Consider the following 27,936-nt stretch of genomic DNA (forward strand, 5'->3'; position numbering starts at 1 on the left):
CCCGGTTACCTGAGAACGAGGAGCGCATGAGCAGACCGCGTCATCCCAGGCTGCTGCACGTCCCGATTCACACACTTCATTCCAGTAGTAGGCGGTAATGCTCTTCCGGTAGTAGCTTGCCAACCACCGTAAAACAGAAGAAGAAGAACAACAACAACTGTAAACAACAACCGAAATCCTCTCCACGCTACATTTTACCGAAATCATCTCCACGCTACATTTTAAAGATGGCTTCAAAAGAGCGTGGTGCGACCTGGGATGACGCCGAGACTGCAGCTGTTATTACAGTTTGGGCGGAGGACGCTATCCAGGCGATGTTGGAGGGTGCTAAGCACAATCACAAAGTTTTCCAAAAGATTTCGGACGAAATGAAGGTGAGGGGATACGACCGAGACCCAAAACGGTGTCGGGAGAAGATTAAAAAAAACTCAGGATACAGTACAAGAAGGTTATTGATCATAACAACAAGTCAGGGAGAGGAAGAAAATCGTGGAGATTCTATGATGCCATGGATGAAGTGTTGGGCCACCGTGCATCGTCGCGGCCTCCAGTGCTTTTAGAGAGCTCTACGCTGAATACCGCAGCAACGAGTAAGTCCCAGAAAGTCATTCATTTTTGATTGTGATGATCAAAAATGACTAAACTCTGTACCTTTTTATTTTTTCCATTAATTTCTTTCATTTTCATTGTTAGAGGACGATGATGCAACATCTGACCACGAGGAGCAGCCTGAGAACCTGAGCAGCACACAGGATGGTAAGTGGGCTCTACACCATTTCCACATGTATGCTTCTACAACTTTTTTTTATAGTATCAGTAGTAAAATGGCAAAATCTGCTGCCATTACGAAATGTGTCAAAATTAATCTTTATATTATTTATATGTAGATAATTTAAACATTTATGTTTAATCTTATAATGCGGCATTAAATGAAGTAGCTCTACTTGTAAATTGATTAAATTAAAAGAGTGACCATGTATTTCAAATTCAGTTTTTATCAATTGTTTTTGCTTTTTTGTTACAGAGATGGATGATGAACTGAATGGGTCAATAGCTAGTTTTATTTCTGAGGAGCCAGGAGGAAGTCGTGTTGCTGAATTTCCTGTTGATGAGACTCCTGCTGCTGAGGCTCATAAAGTTAAAACCAGGAGGAAGAGCAAATTAGTAAAAGCCCTAGATAGCACTATAGAGGCTTTCGTAAAAGCTCAGAGACATTCTGATGAACGCTGGTTGGCAGCATTTAAAGAGCAGCAGGAGTCGGTCCAACGCCACCAACAACAGCAGCAAGAACAGCACCTAAACCTTATACGCGAAGTAGAAATAAATCGACTTCAAGTAAGAATGCATTTCTTTTATAACTCAACAATTGTAATATATGTATATTGGACATGGTCGTAAATGAATATGCTTTTTATTTTAACAGGCTGAAGAGAGATTGAGAGAACAGGAACATGAGATGCGGCTGATGCAGATGATGGTCCAGCGGCTGCCACAGCAACCAGCACAACTGCAGGCCCTGAACCCTCCATCGCCTTCTACTTCTTTCCCAAACTTTTCAAACTATGGACCATATCAGTAATTGTGCAATATATAAGTCAAGTTTTAGAAATTTACAATACATATCATTCTGAATACAAAAATTGTTTCTGTTTTCTTAAGTTTTTCAAACTACACACCACACCAGTAATTTCAAAAACATGTCTGAACCTATACTGTAATAAACTATGTACAAAACATGGAATACTTCAGTCAAGGTAAGGCTAATTTTGATTAGCAAAGTAACGACACAGAGCATTTCTTATATCGTGGGCATTGTCAATATCAGGATAATTTTCTCCATCAACCACATTGTTACTAGGTGGCTGATTTGCCTCATTGGCCCACTGATCAAGGAAATCCTCTCCTTGGGTCTCACAGATATTATGTAGGGTACAGCAGGCAGCAATGACATTCAGAACATTTGATGTGTTGTTGTCGATTCGCTTCAAAAGCCTTCTCCATCTCCCTTTTAGCCGCCCAAAGGCGTTCTCTACCACCATCCTGCTACGGCTATGGATGAAGTTAATATTTTTTTTGGGCTTCTGTTGTCCCTGCATTTTCTGGATAAGGCTTCATCAGCCAGGGTAGGAGAGGGTATGCTGGATCGCCAAGTATAACGGGAGGTACCATCACACCATCGATTACTGTTTGAAGATGGGGGAACACACCATTTTCCCAAAGCTGGTAGAGCTGGGAGTTAACTAAAACACGGGCATTATGAGTGCTTCCTGGCCATCCAACACAGATATCTAAACATATACCTGTCATCTACCAGTGCTTGCATATTAATGCTATACCAGCCCTTTCTATTAAAATAATCTACTCGGCTCTCATTCGGTGCGACAATGGGTATGTGTGAGCCGTCAATAGCACCTATGCAAATAGGGTATCCCCATTTTTCTTTAAATGACTCCATAATATTTGTAGCCTCTATATCAGTGGGTAGCTTCACAAACTGTGGTGTCAGATGATAACATATTGCCTCACAAACATCCTTGACAAAGATGCACAGTGAGGCTCTGGATATTCCAAAAAGGTGAGCAATGGTGCGATAGTCTGATGTGGTTCCCAGAAACCACAAGACAGCACCAACTTTCTGCTCCACAGGAATAGGCCGTCGCATCCTGGTTTCTTCCTTGGAGATGTAAGGCCTGAGCGCCTCACAAAGCCATTGGAAGGTTCTGTAGCTCATTCTATATAAAAAAATAATTAATCACAATATTAGTGTTAGTTATTATACATATTATACATAGTTTTTTGTGCATTTCTCACCTTATTAATTCGGTAATCAATCAAAACAAATAATAGTGTCAAAACAATAGCCTATCATATAAAAATGGGAGAAAATCAGCTATTTTTTCCTTAATTAGTACCTGAAGTTTTCGATCCATTGCTGAGGGTTGAACGTCTCTCTTACAATATACAGCCACCAGTGTTCGCTCCGCTCTCGCGTCCAAACAGTTCTGTAAGCACAACAAAAATAAGGGAGACTTAAATAAAACCGAATAATATATAATAAAACGTGATCAGCTGGTGGGTGGAAGCAACAGTAGATAAGCCTCCGTAAAGATGAAATTTCAGACAGTCCTAAAAATACTAGCTTCCTTACCGTGCCACACGATTTCCGGAGATGATTCTGGTTAGCAGCGTGATAAACCTCAGCGTCTGTTGTTGTTTCCGACGTCTGTAAACCCGGAGTAGACGTTCGTTCGTCTCATCATCAACTCCCCAAAATCCGACTCTCTCAAATTCAATTCAATTTTATTTATATAGCGCCAAATCATGAAACATGTCATCTCAAGGCACTTTACAAAGTCAAGTTCAATCATATTATACAGATTGGGTCAGATTATACAGATTGGTCAAAAATGTCCTATATAAGGAAACCAGTTGATTGCATCAAAGTCCCGACAAGCAGCATTCACTCCTGGGGAAGCGTAGAGCCACAGGGAGAGTCGTCTGCATTGTACATGGCTTTGCTGCAATCCCTCATACATACATACATACATATATATATATATATATATATATATATATATATATATATATATATATAATAGGTTCACCGGTGGTTGCCTTCTTCGCCTGACTCTCCGCAAACGCCGAAATATGACAAGATTACTCCAGCATAACATCCTGAAAGTTATGGGTGCCGCCAGTTTGATTTGCTCGGTCCCGCCTTCAATCCCAGAGAGCGGTAGTACCGCAGATCGCCACTAGGAGGCGAGGAGCATCAGGGAACCGAGATAACTGAGATAACTGTTGTGTGTAAACGGTCGTCAGAAACGAGGCTCGGCCTGGTTAACTGGACCAAGCTCCAGACCCGGCTGCAGAAACAAATCACAGGGGGGGCATTCCATTTTTTTAGGGGGGCACACTTTAAAAAGTTTTTTATTACTTATTTATTACTTATATATATATATATATATAGCAATAGTGTAGTCAGTTTTGTCAAATTAGGCAGACTTCCAACCAATTAGGCTTTTGAACACAAAAGCCTAATTTTTGTTCCAATTAGCTGGAACAAAAATAGTTAATGGGCAGGTTGTAAAAAAATTGGGAAGCTTTTCACAACATTTGTTGGGCTTTTAGAAAGAATTACTAACAAAATATATCAAAATAGTTGTCAACGTCGGACAGAAAACCAAAATATTTTAATAAAATGCCATCTCCTATACAACTCATACTGGTCAATTTATTTTTTTTAAATAAGTCGAATCTGTCGATCTGACATCATCATTGAATAGTAGTTATAATGAATAATATTGATTGGTATGATAAAACAAGAAAAGAATAATGGTTAATCAAGTGTTTGGTCAGTGTAAACACCCAGGAGGGGTTGAGTTCTACTTATCAACTTAAAAATATTTCATGACTGCGTGTAAGAGATATGTTTAATTGACCTATACTGAGAGAAATTAAGTTTATATTAAGGTAGATTTACAACTCATGTTGGGAAGCTATTTATAAATAATTTTTTTACGGTATATCATGATTGTTAAAGAGATCGTGTGTGTTATTTGGTTGTCTGATTGCATATTTTGTTTGGAGGCGTATGCACAGTTTTTTTCTTTGCTTCAGTGCAGTTGTGTGCTAATGGCATATTCTTATGTTTAATAGTTCTTATGTGTTTAATAGTTCTGTGCTTTTAACGTGAGAGTTTGAGATTTGGGCTTTTTTTTTTCTTTTAAGTTGGGCAGGTTTTATGTTGGGTTACTGGAAACTAACAGTGACATAGGGTAACCTGTAGTGCTGTGTCTTGACTCAAAGTCCAGCATAAGTTACACGCTTATTAGCATGAGATCAGGCTGAACACTGACTGAAGTAAAAATTCACACTAAAAGAGGTTCTGTAATTACAGCAGGTATGGAGCGCAAGGAGCAGAACAAAGCAGAGTTCCCTTCTGTCTGCAAGTAATCCAAGTTTCTCCAGTTTGGCAGTAGATCTGCTCCTGGTGCTGCTAGCCGTCGTAGCTAACCCTCCTAGCGTCAATGTTTACTCCACTTTAGACTTCAGTGCTGACATTTCAAACAGTAATTAATCGCGCTGCTTCCAGCTCGCTCTCTGCTTTGTTGTCACTTCTTGTAATTGTTTGGTAATCAGACCAAATTTCCATCCCGCTCTACCGACACCGAGGTGACCACAGCCGAACACCGCGTCGGCGACTGAAGGCTATAACTCAGTGTCCCGCCCCACTCCATCTGTGATTGGCTAGCATGTTGCCTTCAGTCGTTGATTTGATTGGTTAAATTGTATGATTGACACATCAAAGACAGTACTAATAGAACGATGGCCACTCCGAGGTATATATATATAAAAACAAAAGACAGCTTCCAGTCCAGGGCGGGCACAGCTGGCTCACAGGGCGGGCACGGCCCCCCAATGCCCGCCCATGCCGCCGGGTCTGCCAAGCTCGGACCGGTCTCGGCATGGCTCGGTTTTTAGGTGTAGTGTAAACGGGCCTTTTGTTTTTACCGGTTCCTTGAGACATTTACAAATCACTGGTTTATTTCTGTCAGACTGGCGAACTAGTAAAACCCCGTTTTGGGACCGTTTCCTCCGCCGCTACTTGCTGCGACATATTCACCTGCTGTGTGTTGTGGTTTGAGAGGGCGGCTCTTTGTGACGGCGTGCCTGGGTCCGCGATTACGATTGGTTGAAAGGAAGTAGTGACTGTAGCATCAACTAATACGATAGGCTGAAAGGAAGGAAGGAAAATCTCCATATCGAACTTTTATCAACCCTTTTTTTCTCCTATTGTGCCACACGTCTATCGATCGATATATATTGTTATTGAATTATCGTCCAGCCCCACACCAGCGCAACCCACTGCACCATTCTGCAGCCCAATGGTGATTACAAAGAAAACTAATTTATGCCACTTGGAACCTCTGGGCCATTTTATGTCTGTACAGGCAAACTTGTTTAGTGAGAGTTCTTTTCAACCAATTCAATTATGAATGAGGCTTGTGTGCTAAGTTACAAAAATTGGGAGGTCCACAACGACCAAACAAGCGAGTATAACTCAGCCTTTCCTACTCAAGGCAGCCTGTGCATCAGCTGGGGGAGGAGGGAGGGTGAAGGCTGTTTTTCTAGATGGTGTGCTCTGATTGGAGAATATGAATTGCGTAGAAAGACAATCTAAATGGAAAGACAACTCCTTTGTGATCTGACCGTTTCTGAGCAAAGCTACAAAGCTGATAGCTCCTGAGCAGGTCTTCTGGATTCAGCTTTGACATTAACACGGCCTCATCAGGGCACAACAGACCATATTATACCCCCAAGACCCCAGAAAATGAGAGTTGTTGTCATGACCCTGTAAGACATGTAAAACAAGCTTATTAAATCATGTTAGCTGTTCATTGTAGTGCTGCTGTTCTCACTGTTAACTTTCAACATGACTGAGAGTCTCAAGATAGCAAATCAGTTTAGCACTTTTTGTATGATGTATACTGGCTGGAAATTTGTTTTAAATATTTTGCCCAAAACTTCCACACAATAATTCAAATATGGTACAATAAGAGAATTAAATAAAATAACCAGATATTTGTTGTCCAGAACAAATCATATTCTCCTCAAACAGCAACACTTTTGACTAGTCTTGATTTTACTTGGCTGATGAGGTTTCAAGATAAATTCATCATCCAATAAAACACCCAGAAATTTGATCTCATGGACTCATTCTAAATCAACACTGTCAATAATTTTTATTGCATTGTTTTCTAATTTATTGCAGTTTCAAAATATCATGTTTTACTAAATTTTAATGATAATTAGATTTTTTTAACCAGTTTCCATAGTGACCACTTTGTGAGTTGGTGGATTGTTTTTCTCCAATACAGAAGATGTTAGCATCATCTTCAAATATGTATTTTAGAAAGTTTGGGGCCTGCATAGACCACTGCGGGACCCCATAATTTATGTTTAATAACTCTGATTTGTGATTACCTATTTCTAAATGCTACCCCATATATCCATACCATTTCAGTTTTTTAATAAAATGTCATGATTGGTGGAATCAAATGTTTTCTTGAGATCAAGAAATACACAAGTTGATAATTTAATTTTATCCATTTCTTCTGTTAAATGCATCAATACCATCGATGATCTGTATAATATTATTACTTCAAATGTGATTAGCAACATATTTGAACAAAGGAATAACCTTTGCAATTTTACAAAATAGTTACAGATGTAGGTCAGCATGTCTGCAATATCAATTATCTTAATAAGTGTGAAGTTAATTCCATTCCAGTACATTGATATGTTTTATTCTTACATTTATTGACTAAAAATATTTCTTGTTATAATTTACAGAATGTCCTCATCCTGTAGGTTCAAGTAATTTATTTGTTCTACCTTTGCAGAACAAATTAACATTTAAAGGCCATGGCAAAGACATAAGAAATAGTTAAAACTAAACCTGAAGAAAAAGTAGAATTTAAATCAAAGAATTAAATCTAACTGAATTAATTATATCTTTTCTTAAAATGTGCTTCAGTTGAGACTGAGATCAATATCCTAATTTGCATTATGTGTTTTAATGATTACTGCAGATGTTGCTCAGAAGCGGATTGTTAAAGAAGAAGATTCTTTAGACCAAAGACCTCATGCTGACCTGCATGAGCCAATTCCCCCTCACATAAAGGAGGAAGAGAAGGGAGTCTACATCAGTCTGCAAGGAGAGGAGCTCAATGGGAAGGAGTTTCCAGTTCCTGCTACCATAAAGACTCTGGATGATGAAGAGTCTCTGCTGCTCTCACAGCTTTATCCAGACCAAATTAAAGGTAGAGAGCTTCCAGAAGCGAATGATGGAGAAGAATCCATCAAGATACAAGATCATGGAGATGATTCCATTTCTTTAGAGACTGAAGACACTGAGGAGGATGAAGAGGACAGTGATGTAGAACACCCTCTCTCTGGGCTGAAAGACTTGTCATACTCTGGATATAAGAAATGCTCTACAGAGAAGAAAAATGTGAACTCACGAAGGAAAGTCCAGACCGGTGTGAAGCTTAGCTGCGAAGACTGTGGTAAAACATTTATTAGAAAATGCGCTTTAAACACACACATGAGAATCCATACAGGACAGAAGCCTTTCTGTTGTGATCTATGTGGAAAATGTTTTAGCCAAAAAGCACATTTAAAAAGACACATGAGAATTCACACAGGACAGAAGCCTTTTGGTTGTGATCTATGTGGAAAAAGATTTAGCCGAATAGAACATTTAAAAAGACACACGACAATCCATACATGGCAGAAGCCTTTTGGTTGTGATCTATGTGGAAAAAGTTTTAGTGAAAAAGCAAAGTTAAAAATACATGCAAGAATTCATACTGGACAGAAGCCTTTCAGTTGTGATCTTTGTGGAAAAAGTTTTAGCTATACACCAAGTATAAATAGACACATGAGAATCCATACAGGGCAGAAGCCTTTCGGTTGTGATCTATGTGGAAAAAGTTTTAGTGAAAAAACAAAGTTAAAAATACACGCAAGAATTCATACAGGACAGAAGCCTTTCAGTTGTGATCTATGTGGAAAAAGTTTTAGTGAAAAAACAAAGTTAAAAATACACGCAAGAATCCATACAGGGCAGAAGCCTTTCGGTTGTGATCTATGTGGAAAAAGTTTTAGTGAAAAAACAAAGTTAAAAATACACACCAGAATCCATACAGGACAGAAGCCTTTCTGTTGTGATTTATGTGGACAAAGATTTATCCAAATATCAAATTTAAATAGACACATGAGAATCCATACAGGACAGAAGCCTTTCTGTTGTGATTTATGTGGACAAAGATTTATCCAAATATCAAATTTAAATAGACACATGAGAATCCATACAGAAGAGAAAATGTCTCTGCTATGAAAACAAACTCAAACACAGCTATAGTTTGCTGACAGATGTTTGTGTGTTGTCATCAAATGCACAAGCGTTCACTTGGTACTTTCACCATTCCTCTTGTAGCTACTTTATAGATTTGTGTTAAATCATTTCAAGTTTTTTTATTATATATTTTGTTCAGACTGGGCTGTAGCACATCTGTGTTGTTAGTCTATGCACACTGCTGTAACCACTAGACTCGTCAAGCTAATGTAAACAATGACCACAGGATGCGCCCCAACACGTCATATCCAGTTGATCTTTCACAACAGCGACCTCTAGCTTCCAAAGTTACCCATTTGAGTCAAACTTTTCCATAAAAGAAATAACATTAATAAATCAAGTGACTTTGACAAATTTATTATGATTTTGTATGCACTGAGTGTATACTAAACTTTAATTTTGTTGCAAACAACGTGCGACAGTGTAGTGAGATTGCAGTTGGAATATAGATAACATTACAATATAAAGGGTAACAAAGTTCAGCAACATTGGTAGTGCAAAATAATGGTGCGAGTGTGATGCAGAGTCCAGTTTAGAGTTCAACAGCCTGATGGCAGCAGGGAAAAAGCTGTTACAGAACCTGATGGACCTGCAGTGGATGCTGCAGAAAGTACAAGCGCTTCTGTGCCCTCTTCACCAGTGATGTGGTGTTCACAGACCAGGTGAGGTTGTCTGTGTCCTAAAAGTTACCGATATTTACTGAGCAAATCACTATTTAAAATGTTATTTCCCCAAACAATGTTATATCTAATTCAGGTTTGCTTTGTGAATGGGTTGAAACACATCAAATGTTGTTCTAAATTAGTTAAGCTATTTTAACCTCAACTCGTATTCTTTAAGATGAGCTTTGGTTCCCTAACTTGGATCTGCAGTGAACCAGGAATCACTAAATCATTCTGATGATTTTATTTTGTTTCTATAACGTTTAAATGGTTCTTTAGCTTCTTCTTATCTTAATTTTGCTCATTAGTTTTAGCTGAGTTCCACTAGCCTAGCAGAGAGGATTTGTTGGTTCAAACAGTGTTAATTCATATAAACGGCATTCTATAGTGATTTTCTCTGGATGTTAATTTATATCTTTTTTAAAAAAAATCTTTCTTTTATTCCATATGTGTACAGAATTTGTTGTTAAAAGAATGCCAATGCTGAAATCTTTTTTTCAACTATTATATAAAAAAACACTTGAATTACATTGGCAAAGGCATGATATCAAAATGCTAACTGAAGCTATGTCAGTCAGCTCTATGTATTAAAAACACAATGTAACCGCCTCAACACAAAACTTTTCAAATAAACCATTTACCATTCCCTGTTTGTTTTACTGCCAAATCTACCAAAAGTCTTTACTTAATTAATTGAACCCATAATTGCAGATAAATGCTGAGACTATGATCTTGTGTGATGAGACTGATTCATGAAGCTTTCATGATTTTTATTTTATTTTCTCATGTTACTATTTGGTTTAGAAATGTGATTTTATTTGTGTGGTTATTCATTTATCAAAGGGCAAAATGTAATGGAAAATTTTCTTGTGTGTTTCTAAATTTAAACCTTGTGCAAAACATGTCACCTTTAACAGAATGGCATATATAGTCTATATCCAGTGTTTGCAGAGATGTAAGGTTAATCAGAGTTCAATATATCAATGTGTGCTTACATGTTCATGAAGTATTCTTAAAACTGTATTATTTTATGGGTCAAAGTGAGGAGGTGATGGTAATTTAGAGTGGATGAGGAGAGCTGTTTCTTCCCCAGGTTCTAGGAGGGGTTAAAGGTCAGGAGCCAAGATGAAGCTGTTATACGTCACATGAGGCTCTTTGTTAGTTTCTCCATGACAGGCTCCTCCTGTTTGTGTACATCTGTTCCCTATAAAGACAGGGTTTGTCTTACTAGGGGTGCATTTGGGGAAGAATGTACCTTGAATGCTGTTTGCCTTCAATAAAGACTGGTCTCTGTATTGAAAGAGCATCTTGCTGGGGTTATGGTTAGATAGTTCATAAACATGGAAAACTCAAATTAAATATTTAGAAACTAAATGTAAATCAGCTGTTAAATGTATTCAGGCCTCTAATGAGATTATCATTATATTATGGTATACTTTCTTTACCCTGTCTGGTTTTTGTTTTGTACATGTGGAGCAATTTGAATTGTCTTATTATTGAAATGTGCTTTCTAAATAAACCTACAACCAAACCAGAAGAGGGGCAAACGGCATGGGTGGGGGGGATCAGTGGAGATGCATCTGTTCCTTCATTGGACTCGTACTGCATAAATTTGAGTCTAGATCCTGCAGACGGCATCCCACAGTCCTCTAAACTGTTCTCACCACCAGTTTTAAATCCTTCCCTTCCTACAGCTCCCATTTGATACATTTATGCTGAGACATAAAACACTTTCTATGGTAGCTCTGTAGAAGTATTTTAGCAGTTTAGTGGAAAGTCCAGTACTTTTCAGTTTCCCGAGGAAGAAGAGCATCTGAACCTTGCAGGACATCAGCCCTCAATGATTTGAGTTTGAGACAGCCGGTTTAAAGTCTCTCCTTCCGTCTAGCATTTTTTTTTTTTTTTTTTTAAGGTTTCAAACTGAAGCTACGTGGCAGAGCCGGGATATTAGCCAATCAGAAAGAGAGTAGGGCGGGTCTTCGCAAAGCAGACATCCACCAGTCTCACGTTTATCGGCGTTCAATCATATTAACTTTGGCAGAGTGTCTCAAACTGACCACAGATGCTATGAATGAAAGTAGCGGTGGTCAAAATGTTTTCTTTGGATTTATGAACCAGCAGGTCAGGAAGTTAAGCGGATTGAACATCTGATAACAACTTCCCTTGGTAAGCGTGTCGCTTATTTTGCTGTTAATTAATGAGTTATTTCCACCTGTTGCCACGACACCTGTCAGCGTTTATTCCACCGCTTCCCGTAACTTAGCTGATAAACGCGGCAGCCAACCAGGGATCTCCTCATTATTCACTATTTTGTTTTATTTAAAACTCAAAGAGTAACGGGCTACCTCAGGCTAGCATGATGCGCTTTTTTTTTTCTTTTTTTTTTTTTTTTGAAGGGTTGGAATGTAAAACAATATCCCGCATTTGACTGGGTCCGATTTGGAAAACGTAAAAAAATAAAATAAATTCCGCCTGCGCTTTTCTGAACCAAAGGGGGCAGAGCTGCAGTCAAAGCGGCTGTCAGTCAATAAGCAGCAGCTCCACCTGATGAGCCGCTGAGCACCAGGAAACTCCTTAAATGATGAGGAATTAGATGCTGGTGACTCCAGCAGTCAGAGAGCGAGAGGCGGGGACACTGGATCCATCCTGGACAGGTTTACAGTCACAGGGCTAAAAGTTAGCAGTTTTATTACACTTTAAAATAGTTAAGTGATGCCTTTTTATAAACTCAGGAGCTGTGATGATTAATTGCTGTGCAATAACGGGCAAAACAGAGACTGATTATTGTAATGTGAGATCTGTGTTAAATTAAAATGTATGACATCATAGTGTTGGTTATGTGTCCTGCATTGTCCAGGTTGTGATTGGCCTTGTTTGTTCATAGGATTGATTTATACAGGGAGCCAGTGGAGTTAATGTTCAGGAGTGAAGTAGATGATGTAATGATGAAGCTGCTGTCTTTGTACTAGTTGAAGTTTATGGAGGTTTTCTGGAGAACAGGGAGGGAAGGGATCTGAAACTGTAAAGAGGACAGTGGACCAGTTTGGTAAAAGTGTGAAGAAAGAACTTGATGCTGCAAATATAAAGTTTACCAGGAGATGTTCTGGATGTGGAAAGTGAAGGTGAGGATGTAGAGTGCTCTCAAGGATTACACCAAGGCTCTGATGCTGAAAGGTGGGGCAGAGACAGGAATGGTATATTTTAAATGCATATTTTAAAACTACCAGATTTCATTAAAGTTGACTGCACAATAAGCAAGTGAGGTAACTAATGTGGCATGATGTCCACGGTCCCGGGAATATATGGGCTGACTCGAAAAAGATTTCAGTCAAACTGATTATTTTTGCTTTAACCCATGCATGTCGCCCTTTGCTCAGGGTGTTTTTTTTATTTATTTTTTTACGTCTGCAAACTCCTTAAATCTACGGTAATACTTCTTAATATACTGGATAAAATTCTCATTCCATCCAGAAGTGATTAAAACATTATGTATTCAGAAAAGGACAGGACAGGATCATCCAACCCAAAATATAATAAACCCTTGTTGGGAAAAAGAAATAAAAGAAAATCTTGGTTGTATTATGAATCACAAAACAGAATTCAAACTTGTTGCTTTACCAGTAATACAGCCTTGGGTACTTCGAGATTTCATATAGAAGTGAGGAGAAGGAAGTTATTGAATTATATCAATAAATACTAGGGCCTTCCAGTATATACAGGAGAAATGCTTGCCACATTATTAGCTGTTAGAAATTAGACAAATGAGCTCAGTAATACGTTCAGATTATATGGTGTCATTATTCTAATGACACCATAGACCATTCAGAGCAGACCAGATATCTTAATAGAAATTTAACAAACACTGTACAAAATCAATATGTTGGGTTTAATGATATTTATTTATTTATGAACATCAGCCCATTGTGGCTTGACAAGGAATGCAATGGCAGATTAGGCTGCACAGAAAGCCACTAGACCCTTATCAATAGGTTTGCCTGTTGATGTTAGTACAACAGAAGTTAAAATCTTAACAAAAAAATATTATTAAAAAATAAATATATATCCATCCAGGGGCATAGGAAGGTTTTAAAATGTGTGTGTGTGTGTGGGGGGGGGGGGGGGGGGGGGGGGGGGGGGGGCAAATAAGATGGATAAGGTAGTATAGCCAAATAACGAGCGGAGCGAGCCAAAACATCTTTTGGGTCCATAGGCAAGGAAAAGTAAAACGCACCCTTATTTAACATGTTTAATGAGCATGCTGATTAAAGAAGCAGTCAGTACATCTACATCTATATCAGCACTGTAGGCTTAAGAGTTATTTTTTCGAGGCACATAATTATCTTCTCAACATTTAGGAGGTATTTACCAAACAAATAACTACTCCAAGAGGCAACAGATATTGACAGATTAAATTTGGTATTATCTCAAAGACAAAGAACAATGTTTAAATATACAATTATTACATACTGTTCAATAAATGATAAGCTTTTTTAATTAAGAGTAATTTTCATTTGAAGGTCCTTTTATGGGGGCAGCCATCTTGGTGAAGAACAGCACTGCCACCTCCCAGTTTGTGACGTCACTGTGCGGTATCGACTGTAGAGCTGATGCCCTATCTGTCCCCTTGTAAATAAATGTCCGTTTTTATGCCAAAATATTTTTTTAATCTCTTAAATAAAGATAGGCATGGTATAAAGTGTTTAAATTAATACTAATTTTACATTTTAGAGACATAAAAAGACAACAAATAAGCATTAAAGTACGGTTTATGGGTTGGGTTCTGCAATATTATAAGATGAGTATAAAACTCATCTTTAGAACCAATCTCTGCTCAAAATGGTGATCCGCCTAATCTACTTTCAGCAGTTATCGCAACCGTGAACTGCAGAAAATAAGGTCAGATTGGCTCATTCTGGGTTTACGCTGCTTCTGCCGTCACGATAAGCTGCAGTGCGTTATGAGGCGGAGGGATATTTCGGCGTCACTCAGTTTAGAGCCCAAACAATCGACTTCAGTTTCAGAAACAAGCCCACAAAAAACCTGCAACCCGCAACTCATGAAATATACAAGCGACTTTAGAAAAAATAAGACTAAAGTCGTATAAAATAAGTGGGCTTCACAACAGTGAGCACCGGGGGTGATTCTAGGATCTAACCTTTAGGGGTGCTCAGCCCCCAGTATTCACTGTGATTCCTGGCATGAACAACAGGCTTTCCATTTTTAGTCCAGATGTAAAATTCTTAGAGTTGACTCATTTTTGAGCTAAAGCTCATCAAACAAGCTACAATATAGACCCATCCAAAGGCACTGACAACCAGAATCAAATGTATTCACTTGATAAAACCTTGTGCATTTGTAAAACCTGCATGATGGCAATAGTTAGACTAGCTATATTGATAAAAGTGAGGAATAATTTCCCTAAAGACAAAAAAACCTAACTTAGCTTTCTTGAAATGTAATTTTCTCTGGCTTAACAGAGCAAAACATGGTAGCCCACAAAAACCTTTTGCTCCACAGTGTTTGTATATATATATATATATATATATATATATATATATATATATATATATATATATATATATATATATATACACGATAGCAAATCCTCCCTCTTCACGATGGTAATCCAGAAAAACAGCCCATGGTGGATGATGAATCGGAAAGGTGAAAAAACTAATGTTTTTTCCACTTTTACCCGATGTATTGTTACATCCAACAGCCATGCACGTGAGCATTGTTGCTTCAACAATAGCTTTCGTGAATTTCAATGTTGAAGTCCTCTCGAAATCCGAAATAATTGTTGTTGATCACAGCTGTGTCCAACAGCTCCTACAACTGCTAATGCGCGGCTAACTGCCGTCGGCTCTCCGCTTATCCACGTCACAGGATGTGATGTCAGGCGGCCATTACTGCCCATATTTGGGCACTATTGACCGTCCCCATACACAGTGATCCAGACGACAATTAATGTTTTTTTTTCTTACTGATTATCGCTAAATTCATTAAATAACCACAAACGTTTTAGTTTTAGGTATAGCTAATGATCCCCTGATTTTTCCTTGTTGACCGGACTTCCCCTTTAAAGTTACTAATATTGATTTCAGAGTAAAATGGTTTTCACATAACAATTATTGATAGTAAAAATAATATAACTTACTATGCTGGGAATCGGTGGGTTCTTGTAAAAATTCAGGTTATCCTAGGTCTTGGTTTAAATCTCGTCTTCTTTGTCTGAATAGTTTTAAAGGAAGTGACTATAGTGCATGAGTCAAGAGGTCATTAAGTGGACAGACTCATAAAAGTTGGATACAGAGAAAATGCCACACATGTTACTTATTAACTAGGTCCCAGTAAACAGTACATAGTCATACAAGATGTAAACAATTTATGCATACTAAGAGTAATAAAGTTTAACCCATATTAAACAAAATAATAATATTGAATTTGAACATTAAAAAGATAATAAAATAACCAGTAGACTTCAAGTCATTAAAAAGTGAATTAAGAGAAAACAAATGAATTAATAATAAGAATTGAATTTGATGACAGTAACACTATCAATTAATTAGGTAGCCAAATACTTCTTGTTGATATTGATAGCTTTCTTATTGTTGTATTTTTCAAAATAATGTTAAAATGAAATTTTATCTCAAAAGTGGGGGGGGGGGGGCAAAACATACCTTTTGCCCTCCCTGTCCAATAAGTGCGGGGGCACTTGCCCCCCTTCCCCCCCCTATTCCTACGCCACTGCCATCCATCCATTTTCTGACCCGCGATCCCACATGGGGTCGCTATATATATATATATGTATATATATAATAAATAAAATATAAATAACATGCAAAAATATTTCAGCACATAACTTATATTTGTATATATATAGTATTTGATAATAGTTTATCCACTTACTGTAAAATTACCTGTGAAACGTTTGCACACAGCCAGAAAACTGCTTGTAGTTGCAACCAAATCTTCTGGGATTCTGTGAGAGTAGGGAGTAGCAAGATGGCGGCCAGTGACTTCATTTTTTCAGGCAAATCAGCAATCCAGTGAATAAATAGAGATCAGTGACGTCTATGCTCCAGACACTTTGAGAAAGCTTTCTGGATTGGAAGAATACAAGCAAACTACCAACATTAGCTTTAGTTGAAAATGTATTTATTGTATCAAAGTTCTGTTTTAACTATGGAAGGAATCAATAATTATTTTCTTTGAAAAATTGAGATACCACAGTTAAGTTATGTTTTAACAGCCAGAATTGATATAGATTTCAAAAGAAAAAAACGTGAGAAACTTCAGCTGGTTTAGCAAATAGCGCCCCCTTCACTTCCGGAGTGTGATGACGTCATTTCCATATATGGTATGGGTTTGTCGCGTGGTCTGTCCCCGCCACTTTCTGCAAGTGTTCAAGCCGCGCAGCCACGTTGATCCTCCTGAGTTCTTTGTTGTTCTGCTGTGAGTCCAGAAGCTGAAAGAGAGCAGCAGCTGCTGCAGGTGATGAAGTCTGGAAAGAAGTCCAGCAGCTGGAGGCACAGCGGAGAAACTGGAGGGAAGCAGGAGCTCAAAGAGCGGCAGGACGCAGCAGAGGAGACACCGATGATGGGGGATGTTTTCCAGCCCAGAGTTCTGCTGCACCGATTAGGTTTGGAGATTTCCTTCTTCATGCTAACTGTGTGGATGGAGCTAAAGTTTAGGAGCCGTTTTCAGCAGCTGATGGATTCCTCCTCTTCATTGTTGCAGAGTTTCCCCCAGAAAACTGGCTAAGCCTGCAGCTCTGCATAGGAGGTGCTAATGCTAGCTTAGCATGTAGCATAGAGGTGCTAATGCTAGCTTAGCACGTAGCATAAAGGTGCTAATGCTAGCTTAGCATGTAGCATAGGAGGTGCTTATGCTAGCGTAGCATGTAGCATAGGAGGTGCTAATGCTAGCTTAGCATGTAGCATAGAAGGTGCTAATGCTAGCTTAGCATGTAGTACCCTTAAGCATCAGGTTTTTGTTGGTCTGCCTGGAACATTTTCTCCAAACAAGGCCTTTTTGGTTATTTCTTTCTAGAAAGAGGATTGCATATCTTCTTCTGTCTGTTTACTATGGAAGTCTAATGCTGCCATAATTCAGGATACATCCAGAATAAATAAGTCAATAAAATATATACTGGGCCAAAAAGTAGCTAAAATATACATTTGTGTTACATAAAACGCAACAAAATAGTTTAAAAATATTTATTCAATAATTGACCAACAAAAGAGCTACAAATGGTACATTTCTCTTCAAAATTTAAGTTGTATTTCATTTCTTTCCTTTGATGCATGTTTTTTTTATTTAAACCACCAATTTAAATCCGTTTATTTGAACTGTTTAATTTATCTTGTATATTTATTAGAAGTGCAGTGTTTCTCCTACCGTTCTTTAAGTGGGAACTTCTCCCTGCCAACAAAATCACTCCGCTCAATGGATATCAGGAGCATTACGGTACTGTGTCACTACCTTCAATATTAAAATGTTAAATTTATTTTGGCATAATGTTAGAAACATTATGCTACTCTGTCCTCCTGATAGACGGATAGAGCAGGGCAATCAAACTTTTTTACAGTAGCAGGCCACACATTATCAGGTAGGAGGGTGCACTTATGCTGGTGCCCGAGCCCTGCAGGGGAGAAATAAAAAAAAAAAAAAGTTTCTCTGATGTATTTTAGAAGCTTTCAAGACAGGTGATTATTTAAAGAATAGAGTCAGAGTGAATGTTTTAAATTGAATAAAAGGCAAAAAAAGAAGTGAATGATCAATTCTTCAAAAACAACCTTTTTAAAAAAAATATATTATTCTTAAAACATTATTTTTTCACATATGTTTTAACAAGGTAAGGTATTCTCCATTTACATAATATGAGTTGAATTTGAATTACTAGCACCACATAAAACAGACCAGATTAGACGAATATATGACAATTTACTAACTTCAATCAGAACACCAACAAAATGGGCAACACTGGACTGTCCTCTCTAGTTCTCCTTCCCTCCTGAGACCAGCGCATCGCGGCGCAGTAGCTGAGCTAGCCAGACAGGAAAGAGCAGGCGGTGTTGGTTTGTTAAAATAAAGTACATTTTAGAGCTTCATGATATTTAATTAATTTCAAACTCGAATGGTGGTTATCCATCCCTCCATTTTCTGACCTGCTTATTCCCTCATGGGGTTGCGGTGGTTGCTGGTGCCTATTTCAGGCATTCACTGGATGAGAGGTGGGTTCACCCTGGACAGATCGCCAGTCTGTCGCAGGACAACACAGAGAAAAACAGGACAAACAACCATTCACACACACTCTGACACCTAAGGAGAATTTAGAGAAGCCACTTAACCCAACAGTCATGTTTTTGGACTGTGGGAGGAAGCTGGAGTACCTGGAGAGAACCCACGCATGCACAGGGAGAACATGCAGACTGCAGAAAGACCCAGGGTTGGATTTGAACCCAGAACCTTCTTGCTGCAAGGCACCAGCGTAGGGCTAGACGATATAGAAAAAAAACATATCGATAAAAAAAAAATATTGATGGATATCGATAATTATCAAAAAGATTTTAAACCTGGCTCTTATGATATTGTTAAATGACTTACTTTTAATAAAGAACACACAAACACTAAATCTCAATTAAATCCTTATTTAACCAACATTTTTACCAATAACTGATTTGTGAAAGAAAAATAACTCAACTTAAGAGACCTGTGTGATGTTATTAAATACTGACAAAGAATAAACTAAAGTGACGAGTAAAATGACCAAAATAAATAGAATAATAAATAGAATAGCCTGTTTAGGTGGGAATAGTACACTAGTTACTCCTCAGGTTCCATTCTCTGTCTATAGTCAATTGAGAGGCTGATGCAGGGCTGAGGTCAAAGGTTGTGGCGTGTAAACAACAACCGAAATCCTCTCCACGCTACATTTTACCGAAATCATCTCCACGCTACATTTTAAAGATGGCTTCAAAAGAGCGTGGTGCGACCTGGGATGACGCCGAGACTGCAGCTGTTATTACAGTTTGGGCGGAGGACGCTATCCAGGCGATGTTGGAGGGTGCTAAGCACAATCACAAAGTTTTCCAAAAGATTTCGGACGAAATGAAGGTGAGGGGATACGACCGAGACCCAAAACGGTGTCGGGAGAAGATAAAAAAACTCAGGATACAGTACAAGAAGGTTATTGATCATAACAACAAGTCAGGGAGAGGAAGAAAATCGTGGAGATTCTATGATGCCATGGATGAAGTGTTGGGCCACCGTGCATCGTCGCGGCCTCCAGTGCTTTTAGAGAGCTCTACGCTGAATACCGCAGCAACGAGTAAGTCCCAGAAAGTCATTCATTTCTGATTGTGATGATCAAAAATGACTAAACTCTGTACCTTTGTATTTTTTCCATTAATTTCTTTCATTTTCATTGTTAGAGGACGATGATGCAACATCTGACCACGAGGAGCAGCCTGAGAACCTGAGCAGCACACAGGATGGTAAGTGGGCTCTACATTTCCACATGTATGCTTCTACAACTTTTTTTTATAGTATCAGTAGTAAAATGGCAAAATCTGCTGCCATTACGAAATGTGTCAAAATTAATCTTTATATTATTTATATGTAGATAATTTAAACATTTATCTTTAATCTTATAATGCGGCATTAAATGAAGTAGCTCTACTTGTAAATTGATTAAATTAAAAGAGTGACCATGTATTTCAAATTAAGTATTTATCAATTGTTTTTGCTTTTTTGTTACAGAGATGGATGATGAACTGAATGGGTCAATAGCTAGTTTTATTTCTGAGGAGCCAGGAGGAAGTCGTGTTGCTGAATTTCCTGTTGATGAGACTCCTGCTGCTGAGGCTCATAAAGTTAAAACCAGGAGGAAGAGCAAATTAGTAAAAGCCCTAGATAGCACTATAGAGGCTTTCGTAAATGCTCAGAGACATTCTGATGAACGCTGGTTGGCAGCATTTAAAGAACAGCAGGAGTCGGTCCAACGCCACCAACAACAGCAGCAAGAACAGCACCTAAGCCTGATACGCGAAGTAGAAATAAATCGACTTCAAGTAAGAATGCATGTCTTTTATAACTCAACAATTGTAATATATGTATATTGGACATGGTCGTAAATGAATATGCTTTTTATTTTAACAGGCTGAAGAGAGATTGAGAAAACAGGAACAGGAACACGAGATGCGGCTGATGCAGATGATCGTCCAGCGGCTGCCACAGCAACCAGCACAACTACAGGCCCTGAACCCTCCATCGCCTTCTACTTCTTTCCCAAACTTTTCAAACTATGGACCATATCAGTAATTGTGCAATATATAAGTCAAGTTTTAGAAATTTACAATACATATCATTCTGAATACAAAAATTGTTTCTGTTTTCTTTATTAAGTTTTTCAAACTACACACCACACCAGTAATTTCAAAAACATGTCTGAACCTATACTGTAATAAACTATGTACAAAACATGGAATACTTCAGTCAAGGTAAGGCTAATTTTGATTAGCAAAGTAACGACACAGAGCATTTCTTATATCGTGGGCATTGTCAATATCAGGATAATTTTCTCCATCAACCACATTGTTACTAGGTGGCTGATTTGCCTCATTGGCCCACTGATCAAGGAAATCCTCTCCTTGGGTCTCACAGATATTATGTAGGGTACAGCAGGCAGCAATGACATTCAGAACATTTGATGTGTTGTCGATTCGCTTCAAAAGCCTTCTCCATCTCCCTTTTAGGCGCCCAAAGGCGTTCTCTACCACCATCCTGCTACGGCTATGGATGAAGTTAATATTTTTTTTGGGCTTCTGTTGTCCCTGCATTTTCTGGATAAGGCTTCATCAGCCAGGGTAGGAGAGGGTATGCTGGATCGCCAAGTATAACGGGAGGTACCATCACACCATCGATTACTGTTTGAAGATGGGGGAACACACCATTTTCCCAAAGCTGGTAGAGCTGGGAGTTAACTAAAACACGGGCATCATGAGTGCTTCCTGGCCATCCAACACAGATATCTCTAAACATATACCTGTCATCTACCAGTGCTTGCATATTAATGCTATACCAGCCCTTTCTATTAAAATAATCTACTCTGCTCTCATTCGGTGCGACAATGGGTATGTGTGAGCCCTCAATAGCACCTATGCAAATAGGGTATCCCCATTTTTCTTTAAATGACTCCATAATATTTGTAGCCTCTATATCAGTGGGTAGCTTCACAAACTGTGGTGTCAGATGATAACATATTGCCTCACAAACATCCTTGACAAAGATGCACAGTGAGGCTCTGGATATTCCAAAAAGGTGAGCAATGGTGCGATAGTCTGATGTGGTTCCCAGAAACCACAAGACAGCACCAACTTTCTGCTCCACAGGAATAGGCCGTCGCATCCTGGTTTCTTCCTTGGAGATGTAAGGCCTGAGCGCCTCACAAAGCCATTGGAAGGTTCTGTAGCTCATTCTATATAAAAAAATAATTAATCACAATATTAGTGTTAGTTATTATACATATTATACATAGTTTTATGTGCATTTCTCACCTTATTAATTCGGTAATCAATCAAAACAAATAATAGTGTCAAAACAATAGCCTATCATATAAAAATAGGAGAAAATCAGCTCTTTTTTCCTTAATTAGTACCTGAAGTTTTCGATCCATTGCTGAGGGTTGAACGTCTCTCTTACAATATACAGCCACCAGTGTTCGCTCCGCTCTCGCGTCCAAACAGTTCTGTAAGCACAACAAAAATAAGGGAGACTTAAATAAAACCGAATAATATATAATAAAACGTGATCAGCTGGTGGGTGGAAGCAACAGTAGATAAGCCTCCGTAAAGATGAAATTTCAGACAGTCCTAAAAATACTAGCTTCCTTACCGTGCCACACGATTTCCGGAGATGATTCTGGTTAGCAGCGTGATAAACCTCAGCGTCTGTTGTTGTTTCCGACGTCTGTAAACCCGGAGTAGACGTTCGTTCGTCTCATCATCAACTCCCCAAAATCCGACTCTCTCAAATTCAATTCAATTCAATTTTATTTATACAGCGCCAAATCATGAAACATGTCATCTCAAGGCACTTTACAAAGTCAAGTTCAATCATATTATACAGATTGGGTCAGATTATACAGATTGGTCAAAAATGTCCTATATAAGGAAACCAGTTGATTGCATCAAAGTCCCGACAAGCAGCATTCACTCCAGGAGAAGTGTAGAGCCACAGGGAGAGTCATCTGCATTGTACATGGCTTTGCTGCAATCCCTCATATATATATATATATAATAGGTTCACCGGTGGTTGCCTTCTTCGCCTGACTCTCCGCAAACGCCGAAATATTACAAGATTACTCCAGCATAACATCCTGAAAGTTATGGGTGCCGCCATTTTGATTTGCTCGGTCCCGCCTTCAATCCCAGAGAGCGGTAGTACCGCAGATCGCCACTAGGAGGCGAGGAGCATCAAGGAACCGAGATAACTGAGATAACTCGGTCGTCAGAAACGAGGCTCGGCCTGGTTAACTGGACCAAGCTCCAGACCCGGCTGCAGAAACAAATCACAGGGGGGGCATTCCATTTTTTTAGGGGGGCACACTTTAAAAAGTTTTTTATTACTTATATATATATATATATATATATATATATATAGCAATAGTGTAGTCAGTTTTGTCAAATTAGGCAGGCTTCCAACCAATTAGGCTTTTGAACACAAAAGCCTAATTTTTGTTCCAATTAGCTGGAACAAAAATAGTTAATGGGCAGGTTGTGAAAAAATTGGGAAGCTTTTCACAACATTTGTTGGGCTTTTAGAAAGAATTACTAACAAAATATATCAAAATAGTTGTCAACGTCGGTCAGGAAACCAAAATATTTTAATAAAATGCCATCTCCTATACAACTCATACTGGTCAATTTATTTTTTTAAATAAGTCGAATCTGTCGATCTGACATCATCATTGAATAGTAGTTATAATGAATAATATTGATTGGTATGATAAAACAAGAAAAGAATAATGGTTAATCAAGTGTTTGGTCAGTGTAAACACCCAGGAGGGGTTGAGTTCTACTTATCAACTTAAAAATATTTCATGACTGCGTGTAAGAGGTATGTTTAATTGACCTATACTGAGAGAAATTAAGTTTATATTAAGGTAGATTTACAACTCATGTTGGGAAGCTATTTATAAATAATTTTTTTACGGTATATCATGATTGTTAAAGAGATCGTGTGTGTTATTTGGTTGTCTGATTGCATATTTTGTTTGGAGGCGTATGCACAGTTTTTTTCTTTGCTTCAGTGCAGTTGTGTGCTAATGGCATATTCTTATGTTTAATAGTTCTTATGTGTTTAATAGTTCTGTGCTTTTAACGTGAGAGTTTGAGATTTGGGCTTTTTCTTTTAAGTTGGGCAGGTTTTATGCTGGGTTACTGGAAACTATCAGTGAGATAGGGTAACCTGTAGTGCTGTGTCTTGACTCAAAGTCCAGCATAAGTTACACGCTTATTAGCATGAGATCAGGCTGAACACTGACTGAAGTAAAAATTCACACTAGAAGAGGTTCTGTAATTACAGCAGGTGTGGAGCGCAAGGAGCAGAACAAAGCAGAGTTCCCTTCTGTCTGCAAGTAACCCAAGTTTCTCCAGTTTGGCAGTAGATCTGCTCCTGGTGCTGCTAGCCGTCGTAGCTAACCCTCCTAGCGTCAATGTTTACTCCACTTTAGACTTCAGTGCTGACATTTCAAACAGTAATTAATCGCGCTGCTTCCAGCTCGCTCTTGTCTGCTTCGTTGTCACTTCTTGTAATTGTTTGGTAATCAGACCAAATTTCCATCCCGCTCTACCGACACCGACGGTGACCACAGCTGAACACCGCGTCGGCGACTGAAGGCTATAACTCAGTGACCCGCCCCACTCCAGCTGTGATTGGCTAGCATGTTGCCTTCAGTCGTTGGTTTGATTGGTTAAATTGTATGATTGACACATCAAAGATAGTACTAATAGAACGATGGCCACTCCGAGGTATATACATAAAAACAAAAGACAGCTTCCAGTCCAGGGCGGGCACAGCTGGCTCACAGGGCGGGCACGGCCCCCCAATGCCCGCCCATGCCGCCGGGTCTGCCAAGCTCGGACCGGTCTCGGCATGGCTCGGTTTTTAGGTGTAGTGTAAACGGGCCTTTTGTTTTTACCGGTTCCTTGAGACATTTACAAATCACTGGTTTATTTCTGTCAGACTGGCGAACTAGTAAAACCCCGTTTTGGGACCGTTTCCTCCGCCGCTACTTGCTGCGACATATTCACCTGCTGTGTGTTGTGGTTTGAGAGGGCGGCTCTTTGTGACGGCGTGCCTGGGTCCGCGATTACGATTGGTTGAAAGGAAGTAGTGACTGTAGCATCAACTAATACGATAGGCTGAAAGGAAGGAAGGAAAACTCTCCATATCGAACTTTTATCAACCCTTTTTTTCTCCTATTGTGCCACACGTCTATCGATCGATATATATTGTTATTGAATTATCGTCCAGCCCCACACCAGCACAACCCACTGCACCATTCTGCAGCCCAATGGTGGTTACAAAGAAAACTAATTTATGCCACTTGGAACCTCTGGGCCATTTTATGTCTGTACAGGCAAACTTGTTTAGTGAGAGTTCTTTTCAATCAATTCAATTATGAATGAGGCTTGTGTGCTAAGTTACAAAAATTCGGAGGTCCACGACAACAAAACAAGCGAGTATAACTCAGCCATTCCTCCTCTCAAGGCAGCCTGTGCATCAGCTGGGGGAGGAGGGAGGGTGAAGGCTGTTTTTCTAGATGGTGTTCTCTGATTGGAGATGAGAATATGAATTGCGTAGAAAGACAATCTAAATGGAAAGACAACTCCTTTGTGATCTGACCGTTTCTGAGCAAAGCTACAAAGCTGATAGCTCCTGAGCAGGTCCTCTGGGATTCAGCTTTGACATTAACACGGCCTCATCAGGACACAACAGACCATATTATACCCCCAAGACCCCAGAAAATGAGAGTTGTTGTCATGACCCTGTAAGACATGTAAAACAAGCTTATTAAATCATGTTAGCTGTTCATTGTAGTGCTGCTGTTCTCTCTGTTAACTTTGAACATGGCTGAGAGTCGCAAGATAGCAAATCAGTTTAGCACTTTTTGTATGATGTATACTGGCTGGAAATTTGTTTTAAATATTTTGCCCAAAACTTCCACACAATAATTCAAATATGGTACAATAAGAAAATTAAATAAAATAACCAGATATTTGTTGTCCAGAACAAATCATATTCTCCTCAAACAGCAACACTTTTGACTAGTCTTGATTTTACTTGGCTGATGAGGTTTCAAGATAAATTCATCATCCAATAAAACACCCAGAAATTTGATCTCATGGACTCATTCTAAATCAACACTGTCAATAATTTTTATTGCATTGTTTTCTAATTTATTGCAGTTTCAAAATATCATGTTTTACTAAATTTTAATGATAATTAGATTTTTTAACCAGTTTCCATAGTGACCACTTTGTGAGTTGGTGGATTGGTTTCTCCAATATAGAAGATGCTAGCATCATCTAAAAATATTTATTTTAGAAAGTTTGGGGCCCCGCATAGACCATTGCAGGACCCCATAATTTATGTTTAATAACTCTGATTTGTGATTACCTATTTCTAAATGCTACCCCATATATCCATACCGTTTCAGTTTTTTAGTAAAATGTCATGATTGGTGGAATGAGATGCACCAGTTGATGATTTAATTTTATCCATTCTATTGTTTCTTCTGTTAAATGCATCAATGCCATCGATGATGATCTGTATAATAATATTATTACTTCAAATGTGATTAGCAACATATTTGAACAAAGGAATAACATTTGCAATTTTACAAATAAGTTACAGATGTAGGTCAGCATGTCTGCAATATCATCAATTATCTTAATAAATGTGAAGTTAATTCCATTCCAGTACATTGATATATTTTATTCTTACATCTATTGACTAAATATATTTCTTGTTATAGTTTTACAGAATGTCGTCATCCTGTAGGTTCAAGTAATTTATTTGTTCTACTACCTGTGCAGAACAAATTAACATTAAAAGGCCATGGCAAGACATAAGAAACAGTTAAAACTAAACTCGAAGAAAAAGTAGAATTTAAATCCAAGAATTAAATCTAACTTAATTACTTAAATATATCTTTATTAAAATGTGCCTCAGTTAAGACTGAGATCGATATCCTTTCTAATTTGCATAATGTGTTTCAATGACTACTGCAGATGTTGCTCAGAAGTGGATTGTTAAAGAAGATTCTTTGGCCAAAAAACCTCTTGCCGACCTGCATCAGCCAAGTCCCCCTCACATAATAAAGGAACAGAAGGGAGTCTACATCAGTCTGCGAGGAGAGGAGCTCCATGGGAAGGTGATTAATGCCATCAGGTTTCCAGTTGCTGCTCCAATAAAGACTCTGGATGAACAGTCTCTGCTGCTCTCACAGCTTTATCCAGACCAAATTAAAGGCAGAGAGCTTACAGAGGAGAAAGATGAAGAATCCGTCAAGATACAAGATCATGGAGATGCTTCCATTTCTTTAGAGTCTGAAGACACTGAGAAGGATGAAGAGGACAGTGATGTGGAGCACCCTCTCTCTGGGCTGAAAGACTTGTCAGACTCTGGATATAAGAAATGTTCTACAGAGAAGAAAAATGTGGACTCACGAAGGAAAGTCCAGACAGGAGTGAAGCTTAACTGCAAAGACTGTGGTAAAACATTTATTGGAAAATACGCATTAAACCAACACATAAGAATCCACACCAGAGAGAAGCCTTTCTGTTGTGATCTATGTGGAAAATGTTTTAGCCAGAAAGAACATTTAAAAATACACACAAGAATCCACACAGGACAGAAGCCTTTCTGTTGTGATCTATGTGGAAAAAGTTTTAGCCAAAAAGCAAATTTAAAAATACACACAAGAACCCACACAGGACAAAAGCCTTTCTGTTGTGATCTATGTGGAAAAAGTTTTGGCCAAAAATGGTATTTAAAAATACACATGAGAATCCATACAGGAGAGAAGCCTTTCGGTTGTGATTTATGTGAACAAACATTTATTGACAGCAGAGCTTTGAAGACCCACGTGAGAATCCATACAGGAAAGAAGCCTTTTTGTTGTAATGTATGTGGTAAAAGTTATATCTGTAAATCAAATGTAAATAGACACATGAGAATCCATACAGGACAGAATCCTTTCGGTTGTGATTTATGTGGACAAACATTTATTCACAGCAGAGCTTTGAAGACCCACATGAAAATCCATACAGGAAAGAAGCC

At 38.6% G+C, this 27,936-nt stretch overlaps 2 protein-coding genes and 2 long non-coding RNA genes across 4 annotated transcripts; 2 read left to right on the forward strand and 2 right to left on the reverse strand.

Annotated features, from left to right (window-relative positions):
• LOC118562362 (zinc finger and SCAN domain-containing protein 20-like) lies at nucleotides 1–27,517 on the forward strand. The gene is made up of 6 exons (XM_036134677.1): nucleotides 1–202; nucleotides 19,506–19,918; nucleotides 20,022–20,084; nucleotides 20,350–20,660; nucleotides 20,749–20,906; nucleotides 26,886–27,517. The coding sequence occupies exons 2-6, from the start codon at nucleotides 19,558–19,560 to the stop codon at nucleotides 26,908–26,910; spliced, it is 918 nt and encodes a 305-aa protein (XP_035990570.1). The 5' UTR covers nucleotides 1–202; nucleotides 19,506–19,557; the 3' UTR covers nucleotides 26,911–27,517.
• On the forward strand, nucleotides 196–2,291 carry LOC118562363. The gene is made up of 4 exons (XM_036134678.1): nucleotides 196–590; nucleotides 694–756; nucleotides 1,025–1,335; nucleotides 1,424–2,291. Exons 1-4 carry the CDS (start codon nucleotides 509–511, stop codon nucleotides 1,577–1,579), a joined length of 612 nt encoding a protein of 203 aa, XP_035990571.1. The 5' UTR covers nucleotides 196–508; the 3' UTR covers nucleotides 1,580–2,291.
• LOC118562365 lies at nucleotides 2,301–3,281 on the reverse strand. Its single transcript, XR_004930590.1, has 3 exons — nucleotides 3,149–3,281; nucleotides 2,913–3,002; nucleotides 2,301–2,732 (listed from the first exon to the last, which is right to left on the reverse strand). It is a non-coding gene; the product is annotated as an uncharacterized LOC118562365 (long non-coding RNA).
• On the reverse strand, nucleotides 21,745–22,674 carry LOC118562364. Its single transcript, XR_004930589.1, has 3 exons — nucleotides 22,483–22,674; nucleotides 22,247–22,336; nucleotides 21,745–22,066 (listed from the first exon to the last, which is right to left on the reverse strand). It is a non-coding gene; the product is annotated as an uncharacterized LOC118562364 (long non-coding RNA).
• Nucleotides 27,518–27,936: the final 419 nt, after the last annotated feature.

This window comes from Fundulus heteroclitus, unplaced genomic scaffold (genome assembly GCF_011125445.2).
Source record: "Fundulus heteroclitus isolate FHET01 unplaced genomic scaffold, MU-UCD_Fhet_4.1 scaffold_884, whole genome shotgun sequence".
Lineage (NCBI taxonomy): Eukaryota > Metazoa > Chordata > Actinopteri > Cyprinodontiformes > Fundulidae > Fundulus > Fundulus heteroclitus.

Excerpts from the sequence above, each read along its gene's own strand:
- LOC118562362 (XM_036134677.1), top strand. The coding sequence starts at position 19,558 with ATGGCTTCAAAAGAGCGTGGTGCGACCTGGGATGACGCCGAGACTGCA. Across the intron at positions 20,085-20,349 it reads CCTGAGCAGCACACAGGATG|AGATGGATGATGAACTGAAT; the intron begins GTAAGTGGGCTC and ends TTTTTGTTACAG. Across the intron at positions 20,907-26,885 it reads TCAAACTATGGACCATATCA|ATGTTGCTCAGAAGTGGATT; the intron begins GTAATTGTGCAA and ends TGACTACTGCAG.
- LOC118562363 (XM_036134678.1), top strand. The coding sequence starts at position 509 with ATGGATGAAGTGTTGGGCCACCGTGCATCGTCGCGGCCTCCAGTGCTT. Across the intron at positions 591-693 it reads GCTGAATACCGCAGCAACGA|AGGACGATGATGCAACATCT; the intron begins GTAAGTCCCAGA and ends TTTCATTGTTAG. Across the intron at positions 757-1,024 it reads CCTGAGCAGCACACAGGATG|AGATGGATGATGAACTGAAT; the intron begins GTAAGTGGGCTC and ends TTTTTGTTACAG.